Here is a 12,581-nt window from a genome sequence, read left to right as displayed (position 1 = left end):
AGCCTTCCTGCTACTTCATCAGTAAAGACAATCTGAAGGTGAATGGCCATGCCTGGCTGAGAGCGGAGTTGTCAGGGTAAGTGTTACAGCAGCTCTCTGCACACAGCCAGGTCAGTGCGTTTGCATTCAGGCCAGGCATGAGGTACTCGATCACAAAGTGACACGGCTTCTCCAATGTGTGAAGGAGGTTCTGCTTCCCTGCCCGTGGAATTGCAGCCCCTAAGGAGCACTGGCTACCCCTTTGGCACTAGCTGACAGGATAATAAACCAGAGCTGCAAAAAAAACGGTGGGTGGTGTGCTAGAACGGAGCGCGTGGGCAAGCTTGCCCTGCACCGCAGACATCTATTCAAACAGGGAGACCCCATCTAAAACGGGACCTTGGAGGGCCAGTTCTTGGCTTTCAAAAATACGAAGTGACTGACAGGCTCCACGAGACGCACAGTTACCTGCAATGACCCCTGCTTCCACCCAGAGCCCTCTGGGGGCTGCAAAACTAACTCCCACAGCCTCACATAGCAGTGAAGGGAGCCCACTGAATTTGGGGGAAAGGAAGGGTGTGTCTCTCTCCAGCCGTGGCTCCCAATCCCCAATATGCATTGCCAGGGCTCCTGCCACTTCAGACCTAGCTTGTATCCCAGCCCCCCCTCCCCCCCCCCCCCCCCCCCCCCCGCAACTCTTCACCGCCATGGGTCTATGCTGGGCTCCCCGTCTGTTGTGCAGGCTCCTGGCCCAATGGGTGCTTACAACCACCCCGGGCTGAGATTTGCAGTTGCCCAGTGTCTTTCTTAAGGGGAAGTAGTGCACACTGGGTGTAACGCACTTCCCCGTGTAAACTGATGTGATGGCTTGGGAGAGCTGGAAATCATGGCCCTGATCTAAAGTTGGAACTTTCTGGTAGGATCTAGCACTTACTGATCCTCTTTGAATGGTGCTCAGACACCGTGTGATGAGCAAGTTACAAACACCCGGGTGAGCTCTGTGCATGATTACATGCCCCCATTCCCTTAATCACACATTTTTATACTGATGAAAAGTGCTACGTAAGACTTAAATATTATTACTCTAACGCATGGAAGAGCTGTGGTAGGTCGCCTGTCTGTGTCCTGTTTCAGTCCTCACATAGAATTCTCATAGGTTTCCTCCGCATTGGAACTATACTGTTATTTACACACTGCAACGTCTGCTGTCTTCAGTAATAATACAAGTTCCCCTCTGGATATTTCTTTACTGATGAGGTATTCCTGGTGCTTATATTGTGTCTTCACTGCTACTGGGTTCATACATCAGCCAGGCCTTTCTAATGTAGTGCAGCCAGCATGTATCTTCGTTTACACAGGCAAGATCCATTACATAAATGAGTATTCAAAGATCTTTCTGTTTAACCAATTGGGTCTTACATGCTAATAGACTGTCAGCCTAACTGAGACCATCATTCTTTTTGCTTTGGTCTAACTGTACGGTCTATATTTTTGTGATGATCTGGATTTAGAAAAGGTTGCATCTATGTAATTTTATTTTTACACCAGGTTTTTGGACCCACTGTATATTTTATATGTGACCCTGGAGAAAATCACACACTCCTCTCAAACTAAATAGATAAATGCAAGTGGAAATCAAGATATTACAGCAGCCCAACTAAAAATGTCAGACTACTAACAGAAAACCGGGGGGGAAATCATCTGCTACCACCAAATTTTTATGGCTGATTAGTTTTGTGTGTACGCTGAAATCCTAGTAAATTGTTTACTTCCAATATTGTGGCTTGTTGCTTTCTCCAGGACTCTCTTATTGTAGATAAGAAATCCGTGTTTCCAGTGAAAGTTTTGCATGTTGAGAAACTGTTCCGTTAATTTTCTTTTTTAAAGCTGCCAGATTGGTGGGTGTGGGGCGAATTTTCTATTTGTGAATGCCATGTCCCTTCTGTACCATACTGTGCTGTCATCATGTCACTGTACAACTTTTGTTGGGTATTTTAAAGTGTTAGATAAATGCTTTCCTGTTTTTGCACACTGTACCCAATTGCATTTATGTGGATAAACGCTACTGCTGAGTATTTGCATGTAGTGTACCTAATCTAACGTGTAATTTTCTTAAAAAAACAAACAATTTCAGAATATATGTATACATACCATGTACAAATCCTAAAGAATGGGCAGCATCGATCGCTCTGAACACGCATACGGTATTACAGACATCCACCTTGCTGGGATTTCTCTTGTATATTTCTCTCCCTTTTGATTGTGTTTAATTTTGTGCTTTCCATTTGACAGAAAGACAAACGAGACACTTCCAACTTCGACAAAGAGTTCACCAGGCAGCCTGTGGAACTCACGCCTACTGACAAACTCTTCATCATGAACTTGGATCAGACTGAGTTTGCTGGATTCTCCTATACTAATCCAGAATTTGTCATTAATGTTTAGACAAGATGCAAATGCCACCTTCTGTGCTCGCAATCCAAACCTTCAGATCACCTTGTAAAATATCAACACTTGTCTTCCGGGATGAACGGTGCATACATGTATACATGCCCTCATTTGAAATGTGGCGATACCTTGTTTTAGGAGGCCCTTATATGTATGTGTCACTTCCTAGCGTGGTTCCTACATCTGGAAATATTTAGTTTGTGAGGTAACAGCAAGAGGTAATACTTCTAAACACTACCAATAATGGTAACCAACAGACTTTTTAAACAGGTCTGAATATGGTCTCTAAATACAAAATTGCTACAGTCTTTGTAATTTTTAAAATCAGACCTGGAGATTCTGGTAAACTTTAAATTATTCAAAAATGGTTCCCTTGGGAGGCCCAGCATGGCTGCTGATATTTTAAACAGTTGTGCTGCAGCTTGCAGTGACTGTGAAGTTGTCTTAGAAGCGCCTCTTGTTCAAGAATCAGGTTTCAGAGGAACAGCCGTGTTAGTCTGTATTCGCAAAAAGAAAAGGAGTACTTGTGGCACCTTAGAGACTAACCAATTTATTTGAGCATGAGCTTTCGTGAGCCACAGCTCACACGAAAGCTCATGCTCAAATAAATTGGTTAGTCTCTAAGGTGCCACAAGTACTCCTTTTCTTCTTGTTCAAGAATGGAAACAGTTAGATCCGATGCGTGTGAAGAAGTCTGCGTGTTGACATATTTATGTTTTCAATGCGTTGTATGTACTGTTAAACTGGCTCAATGAAGCGGCCTTCCTCTGGAGCCTACTGTAAAAGTGTGCATTTCAATACAACAATCATTTTTGTTCCTATTACTCAGGCATAACACTACAAAATTAATTTCATCCCAGTTCTAGTAAATCAGAACACCTGGTTTTTCTAAGGAAAAGGTGGGGGGTTTTAAACATCTGGAACAGTTTGCAGTTTTGATATACTCTGACAACACTCTTCTAAATCTTTCTCTTGTTTTTTTCACAGACATTGTTGAAAGTTAACAGCTCTTTAAAGGATATTAATATTCTACCAAAACACACACATTTGCAAGTTCATTTTACAGTTTAGCAACTGAAAATATGCCCATTAGGAGAGGGCGCTACTGAGGGCTATTTCTAAAGGTAACTTTTTTATAGTATACACCCTTTGCTATTATCTAGATGTGCAATGTAATTAATTTTCCACATGCCCTGGTTTGCTTAGTTCTGTTTTCAGGGGTTTTATTTAGTAACCTACGACCATATGTATCATATTAGAAATTCTAAATTTTACAAAAATATTCCAGTTGATATTTTTAATATACAGTTTCAACATGCATGTAGCAAGGTGCCATATGGAGGAGAAAAGTGAGACAAGGTCAACTGCTTGTCCTTCAGCTGGCTAGCTATTCTTACTCTTATTTAGGCACAAACACAAGAATTAAGTGTGTACATTTGGAAACACTGATTATTATTCCTGTCCCGCTGTATGTGAGCTGGGTTGGTTTCCAATAATTTTTTTGCTTTTAAACACTACCAATTTTAATGTAAATACACATTAATTCATGAATATAGTAAAAAGTAGAGGTGGGAATCTTATGAGATGTATTGAATCCTACAGGAAAAAAAAGTGGTTTGTTGGTCTTTTATAAACCTCAAACTTTACCTTTTGAATATTTTTTTAAAGGATTTAAGGGAAAAAAGCTGCTAAACACTAGGAACAGATGTTTTTTGCTCATCCATGGGCCATGAAAAGTGTCTAGATAACCCTAGGTTACTCTATTATATTTCTGAATTTAATGGAGGCCAGACCTGCTGCTACTTTGGAGAATGGTGTATTCTTGGTCTCCTTGAGCATGTAATAATATGTATTTGAGGAAACAAAATTAAAACTGCAAATTGTGCCAGATCAGTTAAGAGGTACATGGGGAACTTTGCATCATGCCACGACCAGGGAAGATTTGCTTTGAATTTATGATGACGGTTCTCATAACTCCAGCATATATATTGCAGAAAATGCTTTAGTTTCTTCTGCAGATCACAGCTGACTTTTGAAGCAAGTGTGTTACTGTAACTGTCAAATATATTGCCTCCAAGTTAGTATTACTTAAATGGTGAATGTTTTTTAATTTGTCTCTCTTGTATTTTAAAATTTTAATACCCTGCCCCAACATATTTGATCATGGAATATCGTGATTTACCTTAAGGCAAGGAAAGTAGCATGGTAACTTACGCAACTTTTTACATGCAGCCTAGAGAAGGGACTTTTGTCTTAGACGTTTTTGTGTGTTTGAGTGACAATTCTGCATGGAGTGAGATTTGCTTAAATGCTAAAGAACACAGTCTCCTTCTACCACAAGAACTTCCTAAGTCCCCCATCCTGCAAAAAGTTACACATGGGCTTAACTGTGCTCACGGGAGTAGTCTGGGACGGCGCACGTGGGTAAAGCTAAGCACATGTACAAGTGTCTACAAGACCAACACCCGAGGTCCCAGTCCTCGACCCCCTTAGGCAAGGCCTGATCCAGAATCCTGTGAAGTCAATGCATAAAGCTACTCATCCTCTTCGGGGTCTGCAGCACCAGGCCTTTGAGTTTGTACATCCACTGTTTGTCCTGTCACAGCCCAAATATTTCTTCAAGGTTTGTTTTCAGACTGTTTTATGGACACGTGTGAAATGGAAAAACCTGCCCAGCAGCTGACACTGAGATTTGTAAAGACGCTGCCAAGGAAGGACAAAGTGACAAGCCTTGACGTGGTTGACTCTCTGCTTTTGCTGTAGCTTGCTGACTGAAGCTTTATGGAAGATTGAGAAAGAACCGGCACTTTCGGAGGATCTTAACCACTGAGAGGCTTCAGACAAGCCCTGCCACTACTCGTGTGTGCTGGGGTCTGAATAACACTGTGTAAAAACGACAGCTAGACATGATCCCCCCCGTAATGCACATTGGCATGGCTCTCTGTCAGAGGACGAGAGTACAGGCTGGAGGGAGGCTTGAAAACAGAAAAGTCTATAAACACGATGGCAGGAATGCTCAAAAGGGCAAAGGGGAGGAGGCCCATGAGCCTAACACTAAGAAAGGGAGAACACCACACTGGAGAGCAGGGAGCTGCTGACAGGTCACTCGGACAGTGGAATCATTCTCCAGGGGAATTTACTATGGCAAAGGAAGATCCCCTTCCACCTCTGTAAGTGTCTACACTACAGTGCTACAGCAGCACACCTGGGCTGCTGCCGCCTTTCTAGTGTAGACCACAGAGGGTTAGATTTCATACATAGAACAGTCTAGCAGAGGCAGGGCTGAATTAAGAGTCGCCCCGATGATCAGAGAGCCCGATTCTGGTCTCACACTGGATTTACACCAGGGTAACTGGGGACTTAATTGGTGCCTTCCCTGATTTACACTCGGGTAATTTACCTCCTGTGGTTCTCCAGGAGGCGGCCTGGTGGTGTCAGGGTGGAGTGCACTGCCCTTTTTAGAGAGAGCGCTGTGTTTCCTGTGTAATCGCTGCTCCTGGACGGGGAGCAGGAAGTGCTACAAGATAGATGTGTCTAAAGCTGGCAGCCAGGCTGAGCCTACGGTTGGGTGAGCTGCTCCTGTGTTCAAAGGTCGATGTCTTTCTGAACCCCAAGGTTACTGTAAAGGAGGTGAGCCCTCACTCCTCTGCCTGTGCATGGAAAATGTACACCTGAACATCCCAGGCACATGGGCATCCAGGGAACTCAGATGGTTTCACTGCTTTCTGTTTGGGCCTTATGTTGGTCTACGGCCCATTGGTCAGCATCTGTGTAAATCAGGCCCCTAAGAGGCATTACACAGAACTGTCCAACAATGGGGCCTTGAGCAGGTCATACATTCAGCATTGTGTCTGGGGACAAGCTGGTGTCTCCCTGGGGTTGTGGGGCAGTCGTATGCGAAGTAGAACGTGCACAGATTGGACTCAGGTACAGCAGCTGTTGAGGCAGGGCTCATAGGCTACTGGCAAAGGCGGAGGTAAAGCTGCTTTGCTTTTTCAGGCTTGTTAGAAATTCATTTCCCGACATTCATATTTACATCAGAGCAGAGATTTCACCAGCCCTGGTGCTATTTAGTTTGTTTTTAGAAAACCAGCTGAGAAGTAAAACCGCCTCTCTCTGCTCTTTAATATCTGTTTCCTTTAAATTGCCACTGCAGTGGGTTGGGTTTCAAGAAGCCAGGGTTCGGAGCCTCTCACTCGAGGGGAGAAGTCGGGATGTTCGGGTCTTAATTCACTTTGGTTTGTGTACGTGTAGAATCAAACCTGGGCTCGGGAGCCCTGCTGTGATCAGTGGCATGTTGGACTGAGGCCGATGGTAGGCGTGTCGCCGTGGGCTTGCCAGTGAGTGAGTGTGTGTGTGTGTGTGTGTTTTGCTGCAGGGGTTTCCCGTGCTGTGCCTATTCTGCTGAGGTGAGGTGTGGTTAGCACTGGCCCCAAGCATGCTGCTTCCCCCTCTGCTGTTCAAACCAGTGTTTGGTTCTAATGTGCCTGGCTTAGGCACAGGGAAAATCAGTTTTAAAAAGACAAAAAAGGACCTTGAACCAAAATGCAGGTTTAAGACCCTCCCATCCCACCAAACTTTTCCCTCTGTTGGGCTCAGTCTCTCTCCCCACGAGATACGGGTTTATGACAAGGACCCTCGTTGATCTCAAGGGCATGAGTCAGGTATAGGAGCGTTTTACATCCGGATTCTCATTTCCTCTCTCTGATCGCCCCTGCCCCCATACATGGCCTCACAGCTGCTTTAGTCACAGCTAACATACGGCCTTGGGGGCAGAATGTGATCCCCCAGCTCCCTGCCATATGCAAAGCTCCTCTGATAGGAAAATGGTGCAGGGGTTACCCCGGTGCTCACTTAGGAGACCAGGCTTCAAGTCCATGCTCCACCACAGATTGCAACCAGGTGTGGATTTTTACAAAGTGATTTGTATCGCCAGACACACTGGGCATGATTCTCCCTTGCACGTGCCTTTTGCATCATCATTTACACCTGTGCAAATTAGATGTAAATACTACCAGCTCAGAAATAGTACTTGCCCACTGCACACAGGTGTAAATGTATACGTACAGCACCATGCAGAGGAGAACTGAGCACTGTGTGAGGGCCTTTATCAGCAGAGGTGCTGAGCCCCTTCCACTTCCTTTGCTTCAGAGCTCAGCCTTGTCTGCCCACACAAGTGCCACCGATTTAACCCAAACTGTTTTTTTTTAAAGTTACACCAGGGCCCTGGTGTAAGTGTAGCACATTTTGGTTTACATTCCACTTGTTCCTGATCCATTTAAGATAATTCATTAGAAGCCACTCTTAAACCGGAATAAGAGCACCCACATGGCCTCTTGCACAGGTTTAACTAAATCGAATTTAAATTCCATCTTTAATTAAACCAATGCAACTTTGTGTGTCACCAGGTTCATAGCCGGGGGTGAGATCTCAAAGGGCAGTAAATATTCCCTGATGAGCATGTTGAGCCCAGGAACTCCAGTGCAAATGGGATCAAGGTGATAATGACTTTTAGTGTAGGACAGATACTGGGCTCATGTTGTTTAAGCTTCTAGAATTACTTCAAACAAACAAATGCTGCAGCTTCTCTGCTTCTGCAGTAGCCGTCGTGCCCTTGAGCTTGTAATTGGTGGGAGAAGCCCGAAGCAGCATGCTCCATGCATGGAAATGTCCTCAGAATTCCAGGTTGGTTCTTTTTATGATCATGTTCCAAGTGGCAATTAAAACAACCAACCACAAAATTGAAAACTGCCTTTGTTAATCAGTTTCTGTTTGAATTTAATTTCACCTGCAAGTATTTGACAAGTTTTCTACACCATGTAATACCTGCTGTGTGTTTGTCAAACGATTCTCCTAAATACCTACTTTTAGATGGACCTATAATCTTTATTCTATTTGCTGCATGTATGAAACAAATAAATAAAATATATAATTTTAAAGAAAGCTGTGTGGCTTGCTTTCCTTTGCTTATGGAGAACATGTTGGAGGTGGTTGTTTTGCAGGAATCTACTGAAAATCAGCTGTTATGTCACTGAATGCTAATTGGATAGCTGGATGAGGCCACTGGCCTGTTGAGATCTAACTTCTGTGTATCAGAGCTGACTCTTATTGCATAGATAACACTGAAATGATCTAGGCAATTTCTGTAAACAACAAAAACCCAGATTACTGGGTTTCTAACAAATAGACTCTTGCCTGGAGACCAGTGACCTGACAGCCTGGAGGTAGGTTTAACCCCTTCCAAGTGCTATAGGTGAGCTAGCTGTTTGTTAATTGTGATGATTCTCTCTAGCAGGTGGTTCATGTCAGACGAGGAGTCAGGGAGTTGTTCCAACCCGCTGCATTTTGAGAGTTGTTCTTCCTCTCAGGGGCCCACACAGCAGGGTTTGTGAGTTGGCAAAGGGCTGGGGCTGGTGAAGTTCATGCTGGCCCGTCTTCCATTTTGATGTTGCTTAGAAGATTATAAAAGATGTTTTCAGACGCAGCATCTTGTCACTTGGCCACCTAATGTATGAAAGAGACTGTCCTTTAAACAGAACGCGCACCCAGCAAGTCAATGTGTTCATCCCCTGGCATCTCCAGCTCCAGCACACTCTTTAAATCTCCTAGAAATTCTCTTTTATAGCCTATGAACGTTTAGCCTGTTCACTATGTATCGCCAAAGCAATGGCTTCCCAAGGTGCTATTGTTATGGACCGCTAAATGCCAGTGTTGTTTGTGTTCCCATAGTGCCAAGGACCCTCTTGTGGTAGGTGCTGGACCAACATCTTGTACAAATATACCCCAGCATTTGGAAAGAGCTACTAAACAAAGCGGGGGGGAGGGGGAGGGCGAATTCAGTGGACTAGGAATACCTGGGCTATTTAATTCTCTTCTGTTGTTGTTAAAGTCAGACGTGTCCCCAGTTTGGAAGCCGGAGCCTGCAGAAGTGTTTGCTGTGTGGGTCTGTATAGACAAGGGTCTAGTGAATTCCGCGTCACGCACCTCTGCACAGGGGCACCCTGGGGATAAAAGGGCTAAGATACTCGAGGTGCTCAGACCCTGCAGTGACTGGGGCCATGTCGGAACCTGCCGGTGCACATCTACAATGCAAAGAAAAGTCTGTTGCACCAACCACGTCTCTGGGCTCATGGGACTTGGGCCGCAGGGCTAAAAATAGCAATGTGGACAGTCCCACTCGGGCTGGAGCCTGGGCTCAAAACCCCAGCGTGGTGGGCGGGGCTTGGATCCCAGGTCAGAGCCCCACCCCCCTCGCCGGATTTCGGAGCCCAGGCTCCAACCCGAGTGGGAGCGGCCATGCGGCTAGGGTTAACCTTGCAGCCCAAGCCCCAGTCAATGGGCCTGGGCTCTGAGACTCGGTGCTACAGGTTTCCCTCTGCTGTGTGGACATACCTGGAGACAGGGAACCATTCAGCCTGGCTGACTAGATGCAATGCTGGCCTCCAGCTGGCTCAGCCTGGGCCTGACATGTGACATTAGCCTACAGGAACCTCAGCCTGTGCCTGCAAAAGTCCATACACTGAGGCTGATTCATGCACATACCAGCAGAGCATAGACACCCCTCCACCCCCCGGCCCAGCCTGTTCCCACCCCCTGTTCAGAGAAGTGTCATGTGGCTACTTGGGATCTTTGGGGGCTGGCAGGAGTGTGGCAAACGCCTGTCTCCCGCTCAGCTCTGTTAAACTGGGGCTGAGGGAAACCCCATTAGCGAGGTGGCCTCTCTGGGTGTCTAGCAGCTGATCCTGCACTCTCTACATGCGCTCACTGGCCCTTCTTCCTGCAGACACCTAACTCAGAGGGGCCGTCCCAAGGGAGCGGCTGGGGGACAGTCCCCTGGGAGGGCAGGGTTCACTGAACTCCAGTCTCCTAGTGAAGCCACAGGGCTTGCTTTGCTGGTATGGCCTGTGAGTAGAACGGCAGAGTCTGCTGCCCCCGGCACCCGCTCGTGCAGCCCCAAGCCAGGGCTGAGCATGTGTGCTCGTTCCATTGTCTTTGTCCTGCTTGGCTCCACGTCCCATTGGTGTCTTAATTAAAGAATCAGCTAGGAGAAGGGTTTGGTTTATAGGAGCCATTAATACTGGCCTCTAGGGCATCGTGGAGTGCCAAGTGCCTCCTTCTCCCAGAGACCTATAATCACAGCCCCATAAAATACACCCCAGAGCCTCCTGGCTGTTAGAGAAAAGCCTGGTAGTAAAACAACATTGTCTCATTGTTTTAAAAACCCAGGAGGTAGAGGTATTGATATGACCATTAGACCTAGACCCCTCTCAGCTCAGATCTGTAGCTGGTTCTGCACAGACATGGAGTCAGAGACAATCCCTGCCCCAAACAGCTGCAGTGTAACCAGCGAAAGCATGGAAGAACCGAAGGACTATTATTTACAGGTGGGTATGAGGCACCACGTGACGCTTTCCCAAGGTCACCCAAGGAGTCTGAGAGAGAGCCAGGGCGTGAACCCAGATCTCAGCCTGCTGTCTGAAGCACAAGGCCAGTTTTCCTTTCTGTCACTGGGCGGCTGTACATCACCCCCTAGCGCAGGCTGCAGCATGCCTGTATCAATTAACGCTGTAACCTATTAAAATGAATTTCCCTTCCGTTCATAGGACAGCTGTTTCAGTACAATTCCCTTCCCCTAATGATGCATGTGCCCATGAAGCCTCCAGGGAGCTGCTCCCCAAACAAACAGGAACAAGGAGGGGCAGGGGCTGGCACTGGGTTTTATTCTGCACTTGTAGAACAGGAGGCAATGAAAGGAAAGTGGCAATGCAGCTCTGGTTCCCAGCAATGCCCAGAGTGGTGCTGAGCTGCTCTTCCAATCTGTACGCAGCTGTATCCACACACGCTCCTTCTGTGCATGGCTGGCTGCAAGCAGGAACCAGCATGCAACAGAACCAGCAGGGATACAAGAGGCAGCTCTTGCAGGGTGAAATTCAACATGTGCAGCAGGCTGCTGATGCAGCCAGCCCTCTGAGCAGCGGGGACACTGGTACCCGTCCTCTCCGGGCTAAATTAGGACTCCAGAGTGTGTTGGCTGTCAGCAGGCCCTCTGCACAGGGCTGAATTTCAGTCCCTCAGAATATGCACCTAAGCCAACCAATAATCACTTTGGGTACCTGCCACAAGGCCTCTCTTCCCCCCTCAATGGGAAGGAAGTTAGAAGAGTTTGGAAAGGCTGGACTTGAGTTCCTCCTTTCTTCACATGCTGTCTTCATTTGATACAAATTATTCACCAGTGAGCATGCCCGTATTTCATGCATTCATTATACCACGTACCCGTGGCTGGACGTGCATCCTCTCTTGGGATATGACTTTGTCCACACCTTGCATAGGCGGCAGTTTGTGCCTCTTAGCCTGAGAGTTCTCTTTCCTTACCTCAGTGTTAATGGCTTTTAACAGTCAAGTGGCTCTTTACAGTTTCTAAACTAGTTTCAGGCTTTTCAAGTATGTCAACTTTTTTTGTTGGCATTTCACTAGTTCAGACTGCTTTGCTATTTGACTAGCTATGGCTAGGGTTAACTCGCTCTTCAGCCGCAGCTCTTCTGAAAGGTTTTCATCTCTTAGCCCACTAACCAGCCTGCCTCTGATATGTCCATGTTTTGCATTCCCAAAATCACAGTGTTCAGCCAATGCATCCAGAGCTCTTATAAAACATTCAACATTCCCCCCCTGGTTCTTGAATTCTCCAGTGGAGACTTGCTCTTTCATGAACCACATTTCTCAGAAGTATAAGGTATGCATCAAGCATAGCCAGAACTCTTTAACAGTAATCTTTGTGACTGTCACCAGTAAAGTCAAAGGCTTTAAAGATATTTTCTGCTTGTTTGCCCCTAGCATAAGTTAAAGAAGATACCGGTATATCTCCAGTTTCCTTGTGGATCTTTCTAGCAATGTAAAACCGTATTTCCAATCTGTCCATTCTGAAGGTTTGTCAAAGCTGAAGTTCTCTGGAGCACTGAAGAGTGGTATGTTGATGATACCCTGCAACTTTTGTTGCTTTGTTCCTCCTGTCTGCAACCCTTGTTGCTGTTTTCCTTCTCTTTCTGTTCTTAACTTACTCCTGACACCATGTCACATACCTCTGTACCAGATGGAGCGTGGCTACAGAGCTTGCTTATATACATCATATGTCTTCATCATATGATCCTTTAACGCTC

The 12,581-nt window shown here is 46.0% G+C and overlaps 1 protein-coding gene across 1 annotated transcript in view; it reads left to right on the top strand.

The window, feature by feature from the left end:
- PRKCB (protein kinase C beta) overlaps nucleotides 1-8,370 on the top strand; it is a 250,814-nt gene extending 242,444 nt beyond the window's left edge. The window contains exon 17 of the mRNA XM_048866172.2: nucleotides 2,272-8,370. Coding sequence (XP_048722129.1) covers nucleotides 2,272-2,424 — 153 coding nt within the window. The 3' untranslated portion in view covers nucleotides 2,425-8,370. The remainder of the gene's footprint in view (nucleotides 1-2,271) is intronic.
- Nucleotides 8,371-12,581: the final 4,211 nt, after the last annotated feature.

This window comes from Caretta caretta, chromosome 10 (assembly GCF_965140235.1).
Source record: "Caretta caretta isolate rCarCar2 chromosome 10, rCarCar1.hap1, whole genome shotgun sequence".
Lineage (NCBI taxonomy): Eukaryota > Metazoa > Chordata > Testudines > Cheloniidae > Caretta > Caretta caretta.
Note: the sequence above shows the minus strand (reverse complement) of the source record. Positions and strands in the feature narration are given on the sequence as shown.